The 21,043-nt window shown below is 33.5% G+C and overlaps 1 protein-coding gene across 2 annotated transcripts in view; it reads left to right on the top strand.

Annotated features, from left to right (window-relative positions):
• The window catches only part of relt (RELT TNF receptor), a 33,776-nt gene extending 12,840 nt beyond the window's left edge, over nt 1–20,936 (top strand). For both annotated transcript variants that reach the window (XM_051135345.1, XM_051135346.1), the window contains exons 3-11: nt 1,202–1,294; nt 1,785–1,969; nt 2,112–2,164; nt 4,316–4,570; nt 10,194–10,274; nt 10,367–10,445; nt 14,098–14,319; nt 15,181–15,352; nt 17,681–20,936. In XM_051135345.1, the coding sequence (XP_050991302.1) occupies nt 1,202–1,294; nt 1,785–1,969; nt 2,112–2,164; nt 4,316–4,570; nt 10,194–10,274; nt 10,367–10,445; nt 14,098–14,319; nt 15,181–15,352; nt 17,681–17,692 (1,152 nt within the window). In that variant the 3' untranslated portion in view covers nt 17,693–20,936. The remainder of the gene's footprint in view (nt 1–1,201; nt 1,295–1,784; nt 1,970–2,111; nt 2,165–4,315; nt 4,571–10,193; nt 10,275–10,366; nt 10,446–14,097; nt 14,320–15,180; nt 15,353–17,680) is intronic.
• Nucleotides 20,937–21,043: the final 107 nt, after the last annotated feature.

Here is a 21,043-nt window from a genome sequence, read left to right as displayed (position 1 = left end):
CAAGACATGCACTGGACTATTTTAATTCCATAACTTGTCTGCTTTCAGACTAGTGGCAAGAAACATTCAAAATATACATTTAAGTGTTTATTACACTTTATTTATTTGTGCCTGTAGATTTCAATTCAAATACAAATTATAAGGTCTCAAAATGATTTTTTTCTCATGCACTTTAGTAGGCCTTACATGCATCAAATATGACAGTTTTATTACTATACTGGAGAAACATTAAGTAACACATTGAATTGAACGTGACATTTTGAAGTAGAAAAACTGAAATAGTATTTTCTTGCAAAACATACTCTAATAGTCTTTGTTTTATTAACAACTTTTTAATTTAAAGTAATTTATATATCGTTTAATTCAAGTTTGAATATTTGAATGACATTTGAATATTTAAATGTTACATTTCAAAAAACTAATTAAAAATATAGCAAGCAGTGATTACCGAGGTTTAAGCGCTTTAGGTATTTAAGCACATAAGGAAAAAACATTACATATTATTCAGCAAGCCTGTAACCACCTAAATCAATTATTAAAAAGGCATTTTTGTCAAATCCAGGCGATTTACCATAGAAATATGATGTTTTTATGACATTTATGACTGTTATAGCGCCAGCTGGTTTGATCTCCCTGAAACTTTGCATACTTTTTTAGGAATCACCTGTCGCATGTGCTCAGCGGGTTTTGTGAAGTTTTGAGTTTTCGTTTAGGCTTTATAGGCTTTTGGGTATATATGGACAGGCCCCTTTTCTGAAGTACCACATTATAGCTTTGCAAAGGGTATATTTCAACATGTTTTCCCAATCTGGTGAAAAACCTAGAACTAGTTCACAAGTAGGTTTTGCAAAAAAATGCAAAAATTTCCCTAAAACAAGACACATGAGCCTGCAACTGACAGCTTAGGAGTTATGAGTGATTTCGTACTTTTGATCACTATAGCGCCCCTGTTAGGCTGATAGGGGCGAGCCTTGATCACACTGTAGGCGGTGTGAGTACTACCATCCCTCCAAGTTTCAAATCTTTACAACTTACGGTTTGGTCTGCACAATCAGTTTTATGTGGCAATCACACATCCGTGACCATTCTAACAGTTACAATAGGGTTTCAGTGCTATATGCTTGAACTCCTAAAAATGTCTTGTTGTACAATTGTTAGTGTGTTTTTAACACTGTTTGGTGTCATTCATGTGTCTCTGTAGCTGCTGGAGTTATGGGGGACATTAGCGGCGCAGTGTCGGTGGGAGGACGGGTGTGTGTGTCCGCTCTGTCCAGCTGGACAAGAACCCACCACGGTGAGAGATAACACCACCAAAACACACTCCAAAAAACATGTCCCTATTCCAGTACGCCCCACATTATGATCTCTGTCCAGAGAATTCACTCCTGTATATATCAGAAAAACATAACAGATACTGTAAAAAGTGCATTATACTATTGCCTTTATGTACATTATTTCCATTGCAATCAAGTACATTTTCCCCATTCATTTTCATTACTTTAATATATATATGAGCATTTCACGTCTCATTTTTTATTTTTATATTTATTTTTAAACCATTGTTCTTAAGAGTAAAGCTTATTAGATTGATACTGTTATTTTTTGGTAATTTATATTCTTATTTTTAGTAATATATTTATATAGTCTCATTTACTGATCTTATCTAAACCACATTTCAGTGCAGAATTTGACAGCATGCTATGAAAGACGTAACAGTTTGTTCTTTCACACAATTTGTGGTTTGTGGTTATGTCATCTTAGTGATGTCTGTTTATTTCTTTAAGGCTTGTGGGGAAGTTGAAGGTCCTGGTGAGATCGGAATGTGCCGGACTTGCCCAGCAGGCACCTTCTCTGATACCAATGACACTGAGCCGTGCCGCCCACATCTCTCCTGCAGGACACTGAACCGCTGGATCTTGACCGCACCGACCTCACTCTCTGACGCTGTGTGTGGAGGATGCCTTCCCGGGTAAAGAACAAAAAATAGTTAGACATGGTCTTCACCATTGCATCACTTTGGTATCACAGAAGATGGGTTTTTTTAGTCGCACAAAGTTCCCAAAACGGATGGAATGGAAAGGGGTGTATTTATGAACTGATATATTTTTCAGGTTTCACCCTGCTGCTACACGGAAGTCCTCCACCCTCCACGCCTGTGTCAGGAGTAAGTGTTTAACATTTTATTACATCGCAAACCTGGTAATTGAAGGCCGCACCTATCTATTCAGTTTACTCTTCACAAACAAAAGTATTAACATAAGAATAAACAATTCTTCTACAAGATAATATGATAGAATTGTATTCTAAAACTTCAGATGGTAAATATTCACCATTATTCTCAATAGTACATCTTATTAGTTTCTCATTACTGCAGTGCAGTTATTCTTATATGTATTTTTTATTTGTATAAAAATTACATTTAAGCACTATCTATCTATCTATCCGTCTATCTGTCTATCTATCTATTGTTCTATCTGTCTATCTATCTATCTATTGTTCTATCTATCTGTCTATCTATCTATTGTTCTATCTATCTATCTATCTATCTGTCTGTCTATCTCTGTCTATCTATCTATCTATCTATCTATCTATCTATCTATCTGTCTATCTGTCTATCCATCTATCTGTCTATCTATTGTTCTATCTATCTATCTATCTATCTATCTATCTATCTATCTATCTATCTATCTATCTGTCTATCTATCTGTCTATCCGTCTATCCATCTATCTGTCTATCTATTGTTCTATTTATCTATCTATTTATCTATCTGTCTATCTGTCTATCTGTCTATCTATCTGTCTATCTGTCTATCCGTCTATCCATCTATCTGTCTATCTATTGTTCTATCTATCTATCTATCTATCTATCTGTCTATCTATCTGTCTATCCGTCTATCCATCTATCCATCTATCTGTCTATCTATTGTTCTATTTATCTATCTATTTATCTATCTATCTATCTGTCTATCTGTCTATCTATCTGTCTATCTGTCTATCCGTCTATCCATCTATCTGTCTGTCTATCCGTCTATCCATCTATCTATCTATCTATCTATCTATCTATCTATCTATCTATCTATCTATCTATCTATCTATCTATCTATCTATCTGTCTGTCTGTCTATCTATCTATCTATCTATCTATCTATCTATCTATCTATCTGTCTATCCGTCTATCCATCTATCTATTGTTCTATCTATCTATCTATCTATCTATCTATCTATCTATCTATCTATCTATCTATCTATCTATCTATCTATCTATCTATGTATCTGTCTATCTATCTGTTGTTCTGTCGTTCAGTCTAACGTTATATCCATCATTCTATCTATCTATCTATCATCTGTCTATCTATCTATCTATTGTTCTATCATTCAATCTAACGTTTTATCCATCATTTTATCTGTCTATCTATCTATCTATCTATCTATCTATCTATCTATCTATCTATCTATCTATCTATCTGTCTATCTATCTATCTATCTATCTATCTATCTATCTATCTATCTATCTATCTATCTATCTATCTATCTATCTATCTATCTATCTATCTATCTATCTATCTATCTATCTATCTATCTATCTATCTGTCTATCTATCTATCTATCTGTTCTATCTATCTATCTATCTATCTATCTATCTATCTATCTATCTATCTATCTATCTATCTATCTATCTATCTATCTATCTATCTGTTGTTCTGTCGTTCAATCTAACGTTATATCCATCATTCTATCTATCTATCATCTGTCTATCTATCTATTGTTCTATCGTTCAATCTAACGTTCTATCTATCGTTCTATCTATTGTTCTATCGTTCTATCTATTGTTCTGTCTATTGTTCTATCTATTGTTCTATCATTTAATCTATTGTTCTATCGTTCAGTCTAACGTTTTATCCGTCACACTATCTATCTATCTTCTATCTATCTATCTAGTCTTTTGTTTATGCCACGAAATAAACTTTTCTTAAACATTCTGTAAAATTATAATGATTGACCCAAAAGCATTTCAGATGTCTCCAGCACGTTTTATAATTACCCAAAAATCTAACATCAATCGCTATGCATGTTATCGTGTTATCGGCTGGTGGTCGGTTGAAATGTTAGAATTGAACATATAACATGCACAATACACTCTCTCATATGCTGATACCTAGATTTGGGAATATAGTTTGATTTATGTCTTCTCAGTTGTTTTTAAAAGATTAAGGCAATTATCAAAGTTTAATTATCCAATAAAAGATTCTACATTTTAAATGATGCATGTTATTAATTTTATGAGTAATTGCATATTATGTGTGTTCAATTTATAGAGCCATACAGCCGGCGGAAACGTAATGTTGGTAAGAGCACCACCAGCAGGTCTGGACCTGGAGGTGCAAACGCCACCAGTGTTCAGAGTCCAGAGGAGAAGAGCACGGAGTACGCTGTGTTTGCACTGGTACCTATCTTCTGTGTGATGGGCCTGCTGGGAATTTTCATCTGCAACCTGCTCAAGAAGAAGGGCTACCGCTGCAACGCGGAGAAGGATGGGGTGGATGCAGAAGCCGCCACTCCACAGAAAGAAGGTATGGCACACAATCAAATAAACTAATATTTGTATTCAGCAAAGATGCATTAAAATGATTGAACGTAGACATTTATGATGTTGCAAAAGATTTCTAGTTTAAATAATGTTCCTTTGATCTATTTATCAAAGAATCCTAAAAAATAAGTGTTGTACAGTTTCCACAAAAATATAAAACAGCACAACAGTTTTCAACACTGATAATAATCAGAAATGTTTCTTGAACAAATCAGCATGTTAGAATGATTACTGAAGGATCATGTGACACTGAAGACTGAAGTAACGATGCTGAAAATTCAGCTTTGATCACAGAAATAAATTACATTTTAAAATATATTCACATAGTAAACAGCTGTTTTAAATCACAATAATATTTCAGATTTTTGCCATATTTTTGATCAAATAAATGCAGCCTTGCTGTACATTAAAATGTCTTACAGCAAGGTTTTTTTTTTTTTTTTCAGTTTTCGTTTCAGTAAACACTCTTTATTGACTGTTGAGGACATTTTAAAGCTTCTATCTCACATTTGATACATACAAACCCTATAATCAAAATTCCCTGAAAATCAAGTAAACAAAACAGTAAAGCATACGCCCGTATTAATGATGAAAACGTCTCCACACGGCTCATCTGCTGTTTGTTAAAACTCACTCCACCTGATTTTGATTTCTAATATGAACCGAGTGGCCCAACTGTTAGATTAAAACCCCCGCCTCCTTAGAGTGAAACTAAATAAATTCACTGTACACAACAGGAACAGAGTGTTGATTTCTTCTTTGTGTGCATGTGAATTAATGGGTGGAGACGCAGCTGTTGCGATGAGCTCAGTGTTTCATCTACAGTAGCGCTGTTATATGATGATTCAGGTTCTGCCTGTAAAGCGGGTACGTCTCCAAGAGTAAATGACACTTTAATCACAGCATGTTTTGCGGATGAATAAGCACAGCAGCAGAGCAGGATTTGGGGTTTTGTTCAGGATGTCAGGCAGCATGATTGTTTGTGTTCAGTAGAAAAAAGCAGTTAATCATGTAAGCTGCAAGAAACTATGCATGATGTGTAAAGGAATAGTTGTTCTAAAATGTTTAATTAGCTGACCCTACTCACCCTCGGTCCATCCAAGATGTAAATGAGTTTGTTTCTTCATCAAATTTGGGAAAATGTAGCATTACATCACTTGCTCACCAATGGGTGTGAATGGGTGCCGTCAGAAGGAGAGTCCAAACAGCTGATATAAACATCACAGTGATTCACAAGTAATCCACATCACTCCAGTCCATCAATTAACATCTTGTGAATAAAAAGCTGCAAGAAACAAATCAATTATTAAGACACATTTAAGTCCTCTATCAATAATATTGTTTTTTCAGTGAAAAAGTCATCTGGTCTAAATCAGGAGAGAAATATGCACAGATCAAACACAATTTAAAAGCTAAAACAGTTCTAAACAAAAATCTGAGTCGATTTTGATGTAAGGGGACAACAGAAGATGGATTTTTTTTTACTCAAAGAAGCATTATTATGAATTATGGATTCTGTATTTTGGCTATAATGATGTTTAAAAACGACTTGATGGATTTTTTTCTTTCAAAAACACAACTTTTGGCTTCACAAGATGTTAACTGATGGACTGGAATGATGTGGATTACTTGTTACTTTATTGTAATGTTTTTATCAGCTGTTTGGACTCTCATTCTGACGGCACCCATTCACATCCATTGGTGAGCAAGTGATGTAATGCTACATTTCCCCAAATCTGATGATGAAACAAACACATCTACATAATTGATGGCCTGAGGGTGAATAAATCTTCAGCAAATTTTCATTCTTGGGTGAACTATTCCTTTAAAGTTACATTATATGTGAATTTAAGAGAACTATTGCCTATTGCGTCATCAATATGATAAAAGAAAAAACTAGAGTTTTTTCAGTGCTAGAATGTTGTCAGGGCATTGCTATGTGGTTGCTAAAGTGTTCTCTCCTTTCCTCATCTATCTTTGAGCAGCGCAACACTCCTGCTGTATCTCCTTTCCTTAGATTAATAATTCAGTCAGTTCTCTGCTTGTAGATGTTCTTTAACTGCTATCACCGTACTGTTGACTAGTTCTAACATGGTCAGTGTGTTACTATATCAGATTCACATCGACGTAGACACACTTAAACTACTAAAATCTGCAAGACGAAGTCTCTATTTTAAGTGTTCTTACTTTAGAAGAAGAAAATAGCCTATTGGATGACACCGTGCACCATTTATGTAAGAAGTCTCAGGAACAAAGCGTATTGAAAATATCACAAGATAGCTATGAGGTGTTTAATAATGAAAGTCTTGGCTCGAGTGGAGTCTGAAAGCTTCTGTTGTGTAAGTCTGGGTCAGATCCAGGATGCCGTAGAGCAGGTGATGCGTCCAGATGAAAGAGGATGATGAGTCTCTGGGGTGTAATAGGGTCGAAATCATTTAATGAAGTAACGACGTTTGCAGTCAGATTGCGCCGTTCAGTTCGCTGTTATTACGTCAGTGTACAACAGCGAACTGCCTGTCCGTTTCTGATGGTGCAGTACTAAATTTAATGTCTTTTCTTGGCACTTTTTTTGGAGCTGGAACGATTACATAAGCACGTTGCTTTCAAGCTCTCAAGAGCACGTCTACCTTGAGCAGCATTTCAATACTTTAGAGTCTAAAGCTAATCTGATATATAGCGATAGCACATTTCAGCTGTGAGATGAATCCGCATTGATGTCCGAGCATTCGATTATCAGCTTCATTTTTTAAGAAAGGTCTGGTGCAATATGCAGTATTAGATAATTCATGTAACATTGCATCAGTATGATGTTTGTATCGTGTTTTTGCAGTTGGCCACACCTGCTATTCTAAGATAAAAACATAAAGATGCTTCTCTGTCCCTGCAGAGAAAGTTCAAACACAATAGGTGTACCAGTATAATAATGACAGAGCTAAAAAGATCCTTTATGTGGCTTGCAGCAAGTCTGAAATTAGATTGACCCTATTACATTAGATTGTTCTGCAATACATTGCATTGAGTTTAGCAGGTAATTTTGTTGTACATAGATAAACAGACATAGAATAACCTCACTGTAAGCTTTCTCTGAAGCTAGAAAGTACAAAAACATTTAGCTTTGGTTATTTTAGAAGAGCAAAATAATATTTTAGAAGCAAAAACATAATGTAAATTTGTAGGCTAAACACTAGAGACTTCACAAGATAATGTAACAGTTAGAATTTGTACAAAATTTATGATAAAAATGTACACGTACACTACAGTTTTTGTGAAATTAATTGAAATTAATCATTTTATTGACTAAGGATGAATTAAATAGATCAAAAGTGACAGTAAAGACATTTATGATGTTATCAAAAAAATTGTGTTAAAAAAATGTGGTTCTTTTTAACTTCATATTAATCAAAGTGTGCTAAAAAAATAAAATACATGACAGTTTTAACAAAATATGATGAGTCTCTGGGGATTATTGGGGTCGAAATCGTTTAATGAAGTAATGACGTTTGCAGTCAGATTGCGCCGTTCAATTCGCTGTTTAGCTTTGGTTATTTTAGAAGAGCAAAATACTATTTTAGAAGCAAAAACATTATTTAAATTTGTAGGCTAAACAGTAGAGACTTCACAAGATAATGTAACAGTTAGAATTTGTACAATTAATATTATAAAAATGTACATGTACACTACAGTTTTTAAATGAAATTAATCATTTTATTGACTAAGGGTGAATTAGATTAAAAGTGACAGTAAATACATTTATGATTTTACCAAAGATTTGGTTCTTTTTAACTAATTAAATGCATGCAGTTTTAACAAAAATATGATGCAACACAACCGTTTTCAACATTAATAATAATGTTTCTTAAGACATTGAAGACTGGAGTAATGATGCTAAAAAATTCAGCTTTACATCACACAAATAAATTACACTTTAAAGTTTATTCAAATAGAAAACAGCTATTTTAAATTGTAATAATATTTCACAAATTTACTGTTTTTATTGTATTTTTTTAATCAAATAAATGCAGCCCTAGTGAGCAAAAGATCTTTCAAAAAACTTTACGCAACAAAGCTGATTTGATTTAAGACAGATTACAAAAAGTTAAATTTGTAGCCTGTTTACAATCACATTTAAGCAGCAGGTGTTTTTAGTGAATGTCTGAAGTCAGTTCTTAAGGTTACACAGGTGTCCTAGTAAAGAAACCACACATTAACATTATCCTCTAACCACAAACAAACACAAAGCCACTCAATACTGACTTCATTTTCAACACTAGATCTGTTGTTTTCTCATTTCAAGCTCATTTTTAAGTACTAAACTTAAGCTTAAAACACAATAGAAAGCACTTGCATTGATATTTTGACATTTCAAGCATCCAAACACTTTAGTTGATGCATGACTATGATTCTAACAGAGTGTCTTTGGTTGATCGGAATAATAAAGCCGCGCCGCAGTGCTGACGTTCATATAGCAGAGTGCTGAGTGAGCTGTTCTCTACATCCCCAGCTGCCTCACTCTGGAACTCTGGGATATAGTAACCATAGAGACACTGTTAACTGAACACAGAGCCTTCTGTATGCTATAGATTCACAAATGCGTCACAATAGAGACGTCTAGAGTTTAGCAGTGGCTTGCTGACATTTTTAGTGTGTCATGAGTCCTCTTGACAGTGGTGATTAATGATGAATTGGCGTGTTTTTAACTCACGTGATGAGGTTAATGAGGACAGAGCGCAGCGGCTTCCCTGTGCTGTTAAACTCTTAAAAATAGCACTTAATGATGGGGATGACCTCATGACAATACAAATACACACCCAAAGAGGAGTTTGAATTACTGCTGGAGCTTCAAAGTAATAATTGTTCACTGTGAAGCTCTCAAAACCGGTCAAAAACATGTCTGTGTCACCCAAAAAATATATAAATATATCATTTGCACAAAGAAAGTGAAGCTTATTTTTAGGTACTTAAAGATTTTTAAGCCCATTTTTGCCCAAATATTCAATACTGTGAAACTAGTTTTAGTGTTATGTATATATACATATATATATATATTTATTAATATTTTTAATTTTTATTTATTTTTTTATTTGCAATTGCCATTTTATTAGTTTTTAAATATTTCTATTTAGCTTATTTTAATTATTGTTATGTATTCATTTTATTTTATTTCAGCTTTATTTCAATTACAGAAAATTATTTAGTAGTTTTAGTTAATCATCAAACTGCTGTGAAGTGGTAGAAAAAAAGACATTTAAATTTTAAAATATTTATATTTTATCTATTATGTACTATTGTAATTTAACTATTAAATTTATACTAAATTTTAATTTATGGTACTTTTAATAAAAACAAAAAAATCATTGTATGTACTGGATGATTTTTATTTAATAATATTACAGTTATAAGGAAGAAATGCAAAAAAAATGTGTTAATTATAAAAATATAGTTTTCTTTTGGAAACTGAGGTTAAATTGGACTGTTACATTTAATCATACAGTTCACACAGTTAAGTCCTGCTTTTTTAGATTTATTTAGCTTCTATCTAAAAGACCCAGAGATAAAATATATGAAAAAGTGAATGTACTTCAACTGTTTTTGCTCTTTTTCCTCAGGAAACCCTTGTCCCTACATCGTTGATGACCCCAATGAAGACACCATCAGCATTCTGGTGCGGCTCATCACAGAGAAGAAAGGTGTGTTATATTTCCCAATATATATAACTCACCCTCACATCACACACTGACATCAGAGTCTTATTGCATCTCATTGTGCTTGTGTGTTACAGAAAATGCAGCTGCTCTGGAAGAACTTCTGCAGGAATATGAGAATAAACAAATGGCCCTCAACAAGAGCTCATCCATCAAGTAAGATCATAATCAAAAAGCACTTTTGAAAACTCACACCAAGTCCAAAATTAATTTTGAAATGAGAAAATGCGTTGTCCATAAATATTTCTTAATGGCCGTGCAACTATATTTTGTCATTTTATTTTAATTACACAATATGTTTTTGTCCCTAAAACACTGGGATTTTAAAATGGGATTTTTTCCTTGAACATTCGTGACACACAATGCATGTCATTGTATCAACACAGCATCATATATGACTCAGTCTCCATCTATCTGTGAAGCTGAACAAAAAGCAAAATATTCCATACACAGTATGTGTCACCACAGGGAGGTGTGGAGAAAAATCAGCTTTAGGTGTCCTAGATAAACTACTGATGGTAAAACGTGAGTCATAACTGATGTTTTATCTTGAGTAAATGAGTAAATGATTTGTCTGTCTTCGAAGGATCTGATGTTTGTTCTTAGAATTCCGTTTAAACCATATATTACAGTATATCGCAACTACTATGAAAGTTACAAAGCCAATTTATATTCACATTTCCCCAACTAGGTAGAGACTGACATATTTGCTCGAATGCCAGTTTAAATATTTAATATGCCTTTGATCAAAAGTGACAGTGAAGGCATTTATTTATAACGTTAAAATTGAATACTCTTTTTTTTTTTTAACTTTCTATTCATCACAGAATCCTGGAAAAATCAAATGTATCAACAAAATATGAAGCAGCACAACCGTTTTTAATGTTGACAATAATCAGAAATGTTTTATGAGCAACAGATCAGCATATTAGCATGATTTCTGATAGATCATGTGACACTGAAGACTGGAGTAATGATGCTGAAAATTCAGCTTTGCATCACAAAAATAAATTACATTTTATAATATATTCACATAGAAAACAGCTATTTTAAATTATGATAATATTTAATGTTTTTTTAAGTTTTCACTGTGTTTTTAATCAAATAAATGCAGCCTTAGTGAGCAGAAGAGATTTCTTTCAAAATCATTAAAAATCTAACAAACTCCAGTGTTTTGAATGTTAGTGTGATTGTTGATGATCACAGTTCATGCTTGAATCATTGCATGACTCATCTCCAGTCATAATGAATCAAACTGAGCTCTGAGAGGAATTCCCTATTTGTAAAACAGGAAGCAGTTTTTCATTAGCTGAGATAAAGATGTACCTCATTCTTGTAAACTCCTCGATGAAAAATCAATGTAGTGCTAGAAGAGCTGAGGTAGAGATCGCGCCTGTGTTAATGAGTTTGCACCTGGTTTGCAGTGCTGACGAGTCTATAAATCATCAGGAATGAAGTGCTTGTTCATTTTCCATCTGCAGCATCACCACAGTGAGGTCAATGTCCTTTAAAAAACACAGAGGGATACTTCTCTGTTTTGGTCACTGTTGTAGATTTATGTGTATATTTACTGACCATTTTACACATCCAATCAGATTTCAGAGTCGCAATCAGAGTCATAATTAAGCATTTTATAATGTCAAACACATCATAACAGTCAGAGACAAAGCCTGCTTCATCTCTTTGACATCACAGTCGTACAGTGACCTCTCGGAAATTTACTGGCACAGAGATCCGGTGTTCTGCCATCAGCAGTGCCTGCTGAAATAACAGCATGTGCCATCTGCTCAGTTCAAGAGATCCTTTAATTCCAGGCCCTTTTCTGCAGGCGTTATACAGTACAGCTGCTGCGAGCTCAGGGACTCTGACATCATCACAATGGAACTATGGGAGTGGGCGGGTGGATTTCAGGGTTCCATGAATGGATTGTGGTTTATGCTCTTTCAGTCTGGCCAGAGAAGATCTGAATATACCAGGGTTCATACAAGGTCCTGAAAGTGCCTGAAGTGCTTGAATTCGACTTTTTAAATTTTAAGGCCTAGAAAAACCTTTGAAAATAGCAATATTCCTGAAGAGGTACTTGAAAAGTGCTTGAATTATTGAAAGACAATGTATCTATGAAATAAGTGTTTAATTTTGTTAATAAGCACATATATTTTCGCACAAAATTCACGTAATTCAAAAAACATACCTTTTTCGCTTATTTCAGTTAATGTCAGAAAACATTCGAGTTAAACAAGTAGTAGTACTGACAGTGTGCTAAATAAAAGTATTAATTTCTTAGAAGAAAAAAGAGGAAGAGATGATCAAATCAATTGAGTTATTTATGCTGGAACTGCTCTGACTGATTCAAATTTGTGCCTTTGATTCATTTCAAGCGATTTACTAGCAAAAACCAGATCAAATTAAAAGAGCCATTCATTTTCGACATCACTTGTAATGATTTCAAAAATGTAGTGATGGGTGAAATGGAGCTTTTCGAAACTCTGAAGCAGTTAAACTATTGTGTTGCAAAATGATTCACAGTTTTGAAGTGCTCCAATCATCTATCACAATCATTTATCGCAAATCATTTGATTCAGATCAAAACTTTGCGTATTGCGAATCATTAGATTCAGATCGGGACTTCAGAGCGCGTTGCGAATCATTTGATTTAGATAGGAACGCGTTCGTGAATCATTTTGCGAATTGAATGATTCAAATGATTTGTGAAATGCAAAGTTCTGATCTAAGTACAATGATTCGTGATCCACGTTCCAAATCCTGATCTGAAATGATGGTTCGTGAATCATTATTCAGATCGGTACTTCAGAGTGTGGATCACAAATCATTTGATTTAGATTGGAACTTCGGAGCTGGTTCATGAATTATTTGACTTAGATCGGAACTTCAGAGTGTGGATTGCGAATTATTTGGTTTAGATCGTTACTTCGGAGCAGGTTCGCAAATCTTTTGCTTTAGATTGAAACTTCGGAGTGGGTCCATGAATGATTTGATTCCGATCGGAACTTCAGACTGTGCAGTGCGAATCATTTGATTTAGATCGGTACTTCAGAGTGTGGATTGCGAATCATTTGGTTTAGATTGGTACTTCGGAGCAGGTTCGCAAATCTTTTGCTTTAGATCAGGATATCGGAGCAATTTCATTTTTCTTAAACAGAAAACATCAAACCATTAAGGCAGTACAGTTATAAAAACAAAACAAAGAAAAAAGAAATAAAGTATACACAAATACACATCCATTAAAAAATTAACTCTGGTTTTACTATAGTAAAAGTGTAGTATACTTTTTAATACTTTAGTAGTAGTATTTTGCATGTGCTTCACTTTATTTTTGCCATTTTTATTAGTATATTATTATTTTATACTAATATAATAGTATATTTTTATTTATCTGTTTCTCTTTTGTTTAGAATTTGAAATAAGTGATAAGTGAGATCTCTGAAGTCCTTGAAAATCAAAAAAGTAGTGTTTGAAAAGTCCTTGAAAGTCCTGGAATTTCATTTCACAGTACCCGTATGAATCCTGATATACTTCAAGACTTATTTTAAGAACTGTCTGCGCTGCTAGATTAACATGCCTATTTGGTATGCCAAGAATCAAGCCTCATGCCAAAGCATTAATAAACACTGGAGTAGATTTTAGGACGTTGCTATGTGGTTGCTAGGGTGCTATGCCACTGTCCCAGGCTTGAATTTGGCTTGCAACATTTTCAGTCTGCTGTACCTTTGTCAAAATATTTTTTGTAAATTGTACATACAGTACGTTTGTGAGTGTGTAAGTGTCTCTCTGTCTGTGTCTCTCTCAGGTTTCCTGCTCTTCCTCATTTCTCTCCGTTCCGTTCGCTGCCGCGGCTGTGTTCCCATCAGCATCATTTGCACACTATAAACGGGCTGGCCTCGCGCTCCGGCCTCTGCTGCTCCCGCTGCAGTCAGAAGAAATGGCCCGAGCTGCTGCTGCCCATCGATACGCACAAAAGCCCCACCGACCTGGTCAAGGCACCGGAGGTTACCATCCTGTCTGTAGGAAGGTGAGGAAAAAATAGAAAATAAAATATACAATTATGTGAATTCTGAGAAGGCCCTCAATTACGCCCAAATGTGTTGTTACAGTCAAGACGTGAGATATCTGTTTTTAGCTTCTGTTTATAAAGCTCTGTTCCAACACCTAGTGAACATTATTAGAATCACTTCCTATAGGAAACCGTCGAAATAATTTCCCAGAAAATTAAATAGCCTTATTTTGATCAATATTCTTAGGCAGTTTTGCATGTGTGTTTAGTATTTTTATATACTATTATAGCACTTACTAATATTTTCAACTACTTTTTTCATTTTAGTATTCTTTTAGTAATTTTGTTGTGTGCTTTTGTCATGTTATTATTTTTGTGCTTACATTTACATTTATTTAATTACTTTAAATTATTTTTATATTTATATTTGATTTAATTTCAATCACTGACCATGATTTTTTTTAAATAAAATTATTTTATATTTTATATATATATACACATTTTTTAGAAAAAACTGTTTTAGTAATTTTATATATTTATTTATTTATTAATATTTACATTTATTTTTTCCTAATATTTCTATTTTATTCAATTTCAGGTTTATTTCACTTACCAATCTTGATTTTTGTGCTTATTTTGATGTATTAATTTTAGTATGTCAGTACACTAGTGTCAGAGTTCAGTCTATTAGTATCTGTCACGTCTTACTAGGTATTGGAGCAAACCTGTAAATCCCAATGACTGAATGAATCAGGTGTTTTGGTTTGGGACGGTAATTCACGTCTCATTCTCACATACACACCTAGTTCTGCTCAAAGTGACACATCAGGCCTTTAGTTTCACTCACTGACCTCTGTGTCACCCACATGTGAACGGCAGGTTCCAAGTCGCTCAGATCCCAGAAGTGAAGTCAGCTTCCAAGGAAGTGACCCCGCCTGAATCGAGCGACACGGACTCCATGGACAGCAGCCAGACGGAGCCGGCGGAAGAGCGTTCCCTGCTGGGCGTGTCCTCTTCTTGTAACTCCGCCTCCTCAAAGTCCAGACAGGAGGTGAGTGAGTAAACAAGCGGAACAGGATTATTCCTCCAAGCATGTTTGTTTTTCTGTAATACCATACATCCTTTTGCATTGGTTTGTAGTTTCCTCTTCCTTTTCTCTCCCTTTACTGCCTTGACCTGAAGCTCATTGTCTAAAGCCACGCATAAAAATCCCCACAGGAAGTCTGGTGCATTTGTAATCGGTAAATGAATAGGAAACACAGAATTATTTCATTAGTCAGAGCTGATTAATCCAGGTTAGTAAACATCCGGTGAAGAACAATGTATAAAAATCCTATTTATTTAACAGTCTGCTCATTTCCAAAAAATGCTTAATATGCTTAATGTTATTTAACTTCAAATTAGTAAGAAATGACTATTGGATTTTATTCAGCAAATGTGATGCAGGACATGCAATAATTATAGTAGAGTTGCATTGAGGAAAGGTCAGTTTTTGTTACCTAACATAACAGTTTACCCTCTTACATGAGAGTTTGTGGGTGGTGGGCTAATGGCTTTAAAATGACTATCAATAGCTCTTGAGATTTACAGAAATACCTCAAGGCTTCTCTTCACAATTCATCCTTACAGCTGCTCTGGGCATTTAACCCTCTGTGGCCTCATGGCATTTATAAATGACACAGAACAACACTAGACAATTGTTTTCATTTTTATGAAGTCACATGGGTTCGGGTTGTATTTCTGTTGCATTTATTTGATCAGAAATACAGTAAAAGCAGTATTAAAATGAAATATTGCAATTTGAAATAACTGTTTTAATATATTTTTTTATTTTATAACTTTATAAATGTCTTTACTGTCACTTTTGACCATTTTAATGCATCCTTGCTGAATAAATGTAATTAATTTCTTTAAAGAAAAATACTGACCAGTTCTGAACTTTTGAATAGTGATGTAAGTGATTATTTATATCAATATAGATATACTTAGTTATGTATAAATGGACGAAAGCATAAACACTAGTAAGTATACAGCAATTTTTAAAGCACTTTAAGTGCAAATATGTTTTTTATTCCTTATTAACAATGAATAAATAAAACATGACAAAATATATACTCTACCAGTCAAAAGTAAGATTTTTAAAGTCCTTTCTGCTCAACAGGCCTGCATTTATTTGATCCAAAGTACAGCAAAAACTCAAATTTTGAAATAGTTTTATTATTTTAAATAACTGTTTTCTATTTGAAAATATTTTAAAATGTAATTTATTCCTGTGATTTCAAGCTGAATTTTTAGTATCAATACTCACATGATCCTTTAAAAATCGTTCTAATTTTATGATTTGCTGCTCAAAATTTGTATTATTATTATTATTATTATTATGTTGAAAACAGCTGAGTCGAATTTTTTCAGGTTTCTTTGATGAATAGAAATTTAAGATGAACAACATTTATCTGAAATAGAACTCTTTTGTAACATAATAATTGTCTTTATCATCACTTTTGATCAATTCAAAGCATCCTTGCTAAATAAAAGTATTAAATTCTATCATTTCTTTTCTCAAAAAAAAAAAAAAAAAAAAAAAAATATATATATATATATATATATATATATATATATATATATATATAATGACTTTTGAATGGTATAGTGTGTAATGTTACAAAAAGCCTTTTTTATTTCAGATAAATGCTGATCTTTGGATTCTTCTACTAATCAAAGAATCCTGAAAAATACTCAAATCTGTTTTAAATAATACTAATAATAATAATAAATGTTTTTTGAAAAGCAAATCAAAATTTAGCTTTGATCACAGGAATAAATTACATTTCAAAATATATTTAAATAGAAAGTAGTTATTTTAAATAGTACAAATATTTCACAATATTACTGCTTTTGCTGTATTCTGGATCAAATAAATGCAGGCTTGGTGATCAGAAGAGAATTCTTTAAAAAACAATAAAACTTTTGACAGGTAATATATATATATATATATATATATATATATATATATTACAGTTACATATTAGTTTTGGATATATAATTTTCTTTAAAACTCATACATTATGTGGTCCATAGAGGGTTAATTGTGTTTGTTTGGCACTTCATAGATAAATACAGTGACAATTCTAAGAATCTGTTTGGGTTTTTTCACTGACCTCTACTCTTTCCTTTTCCCGTCAAAGCTGGAGTCAGTTTTTCCACTGGTTCAGGTCCTGTGGAATCAAATGATATTGTCTGGCACCCTCTGGTGGCTGGAAAAGTTTCTGCATTTGTTAACCAACAAAAGACTTTGTGTAGACAAATGTAAACTCAGGATATCCTTTAATTTTTGTGACGAATCTCTCACCGCTTCTTCCATTCTCTCCCTCCTTTCCAGATGAACATATGAAAGGTTGGAGGAGGACGTCCACTGACGGGACAGATGACATCATCAGTAGGCGAGCGATCAGGGCAGACGTGTGGCGGTGATGTCAGTATTCACCACCTTGAGGAGCCTTGAATTCAAGACCTTAGGAAACATTCGTATTTATTGCATAAGTCATAGAACTATTTTATTAAGAAACAGTAAGCTCTGTCTCTGCTAGCAGATAATAGGAGAGCAAAGGGCATTTACTCAGAAAGCATGTGTGCTTCCGCGAGACACTAAAGAGGTCTTAAGTGCTGAAGAAAAAGCACTCAGAACAACAAGACACCAGTGAGACATTCTTTCCAGTTAGAAAACATTACCAAGTATTATGAGAAACTAGTTTGGTTTACATCTCTGGTTTTTAAGTTCTTTTCTCTCTCTCTTTTTTTTTTTTTTTTTACTGTAGTTCTGTTTTTTAGTATTTAAGGTTTTAAATGAGTTTCATATGTACAGTCATGGTCGAAAGTTTGCATACACCTTGTTTTGTTAATAATAAAAAAGAAAACATACAAAAACATTGTCAGTTTCATATGCATATATTCTATTGTTTATATAAACATTAGCATTCTGTAGTTTTTACTAAAATAACTTATATTCAAATAACTTATAACGTATATTCAAACAAAGGTACAGGATGTACAAAAATATTTAAATCTTTCCTAATAAGGCGAATGTGCTTTTTTGTTACATAGTCGCCATTTTGGACTTTTATTTTGAAGTTTTGGAATATGACACTCATGTGACTAAATCATGAACAAAGAAGAACACAAGGAAACAAGAACCAAAAACAGGAAATGGTAACATTGAAATAATAAAATGAGCCAATAATCAGGAAACTACAAATACTACATGATGAAAACAGGAAACTAAACCAAAATTTCAACATAAAAGTCCAAACTTGGAATAAACACCCTTAAATCATAAATGTGTGCATTTCATAATATTTGATTGTAGAGTCCAAAATTGTTATTTCATCAAAGTTCTTTTTTGTCAAATGACTGGCTTGAAATGTGTGCTTAAGTCTTTTTATTAAAATAAATACTTTTTATTAATCTAAAGCAATGACATTAAGACATTTTGAAGTGTGATTAAAGGACTAGTTCACTTCCAGAACAAGAATTTACAGATAATGCACTCACCCCTTTGTCATCCAAGATGTTCATGTTTTTCTTTCTTCAGTCGTAAAGAAATTATGTTTTGAGGAAAACATTTCAGGATTTCTCTCCATGTAATGGACTACAGTGCCCTCAAATTTGAACTTCCAAAATGCAGTTTAAATACAGCTTTAAAGGGCTCTAAACAATCCCAACCGGGGAAAAGGGGTCTTAATTAGCGAAACGATCTGTTATTTTCTAACAATTTATATACTTACAACCTCAAACGCTCCATCTTGTCTAGTCTAGCACGTGACAGTTAGGGTACGTCTAAAAACTCCCATCTCATTTTCTCCTCCAACTTCAAAGAGACGGGAGTTTTTAGACGTACCCTAACTGTCATGACCAGAAAAAACAGTTCACACAGAGACAAGCGTTTGAGGTTAAAAAGTATATACATGTTATTTATTTATTTATTTTTACAAAAATAATTGATAGTTTCGCTAGATAGGACCCTTATTGGCCTGTTGGCATCGTTTAGAGCCCTTTGAAGCTGCATTTAAACTGCGTTTTGGAAGTTCAAATTTGGCTCATCATGGACGTCCGCTATATGGAGAAAAATTATGAAATGTTTTCCTAAAAAAACACATAATTTCTGTACGACTGAAGAAAGAAAGACATGAATATCTTGGATGACAAAGGGGTGAGTACAATTTTCTGAACATGTTTGTTATGAAAGTGAACTAATCCTTTAAAGACTTTTTGGGACCACTTTGTTTCACATTTTTGGTTTACATTTTTCTTTTTAAGATAAAAAACAGGAGGCTAGTTGTTCACCATTTAAAAAATGCTCATGTAAATAGTACAAAAACAATAGCAATATTGCTTAGAAATGAGCATTTTCAGGTGTTCACAACTTTTTGACCATGACCGTAGAATGTGATATTTCATATATTAACAAACCCAGACTCAAACGAGCTTTTTCGCACCACAGCCTTCAGCTCATCAGCTTGACTTAAAGCTTTTCTCTAAAAAACAAAGCAAACTGAAGCAATACAATATATTCATTTATATCCTGAGCAGACGCTTTCTTATCAAGGCGTCCTACAATACAGCACTCAAAGTATCATCTCAAAGAATCTTTGTAGTGCCTCAGACTAGCTGTCTTGTTTCTTTGCTATGTAGCACTAATGAAATACATTTAGTATTAGCACTGAATCTTATGCATTTTAGATTGCTCGCTTTATCAAACCGGAAGGATGTATCTTATCATGCTGTTGTATTTCAGTCCAAATCAGTGAAGAGGACATTATTAGTGATAAAAGACTGCTTTCATCAGTCTGGCTGACGTTCACACTGCACCTAATTTGAAAAACGATAGTGAATCTGACATTTTTAGTTCTGATATAAATGGAAATATATTGCATATCAGATTTTCTTATGTGTGATTTCAGTATGAACAGCAGTGATCAGAATTTTTTAGATTTTTAAATCAAACTTTACGTTCGTCATAACTAAACTCTTACTTCCTTTTGCATGAATTTTAAAATAATTTATAAAATGCACTTTGTTAAATATTATACACAAAGGTGCAAAAATATATTTTTAAATATATTGACATTTCAAATGTTGTCAACAGTGACATTACAAATAATAATGCATTGATTGTCCAGACAGAAAGTTGTAGTTGTTCACTTTGGCTCGCAGTGTGAATTTATATCCACCTTTGTACATTTTAGTGTCACACAGCCTCCTCTTACAGGATATTGTTCATCAGTCCACAGATGTAGAAAAACATGCATCTACATGAGCTGTTTCTTTTATAGCTGAATGAGTCGATGCAAGTGGTGCGGTACAGATTGTGCAAAGCTTATGAAAATAAATGATACTGAACAGCTACGGTACTCAGCTCATCTCAGAGTTTCACCTTGATTGTGAAATTCATGTCCTCATGAAAGTTTCATCAGAACGTACATATTATGAAATATTACTCTGTTTCAGCATTTTCTTTTCCATTGTATTTATTTGTAGTTCAGAGGAAGTAGTGACAGGCAAGGCTACTCAAGGGTAGCATCACAGTTTTGTTACATGCATTTACATGCACATTTTATATAAAGTGAATTTTGATACAATACACGTGTTTGTTTGCAATCATTTCTTGAATACCATTATAGTTATAGCTAGAGACATAAATTGCTGTTACACCTTACTTTGCAAAGATCAACTAATGACAAGGTGA

Source organism: Labeo rohita, chromosome 18, assembly GCF_022985175.1.
Source record: "Labeo rohita strain BAU-BD-2019 chromosome 18, IGBB_LRoh.1.0, whole genome shotgun sequence".
Taxonomy (NCBI): Eukaryota; Metazoa; Chordata; class Actinopteri; order Cypriniformes; family Cyprinidae; genus Labeo; species Labeo rohita.
Note: the sequence above shows the minus strand (reverse complement) of the source record. Positions and strands in the feature narration are given on the sequence as shown.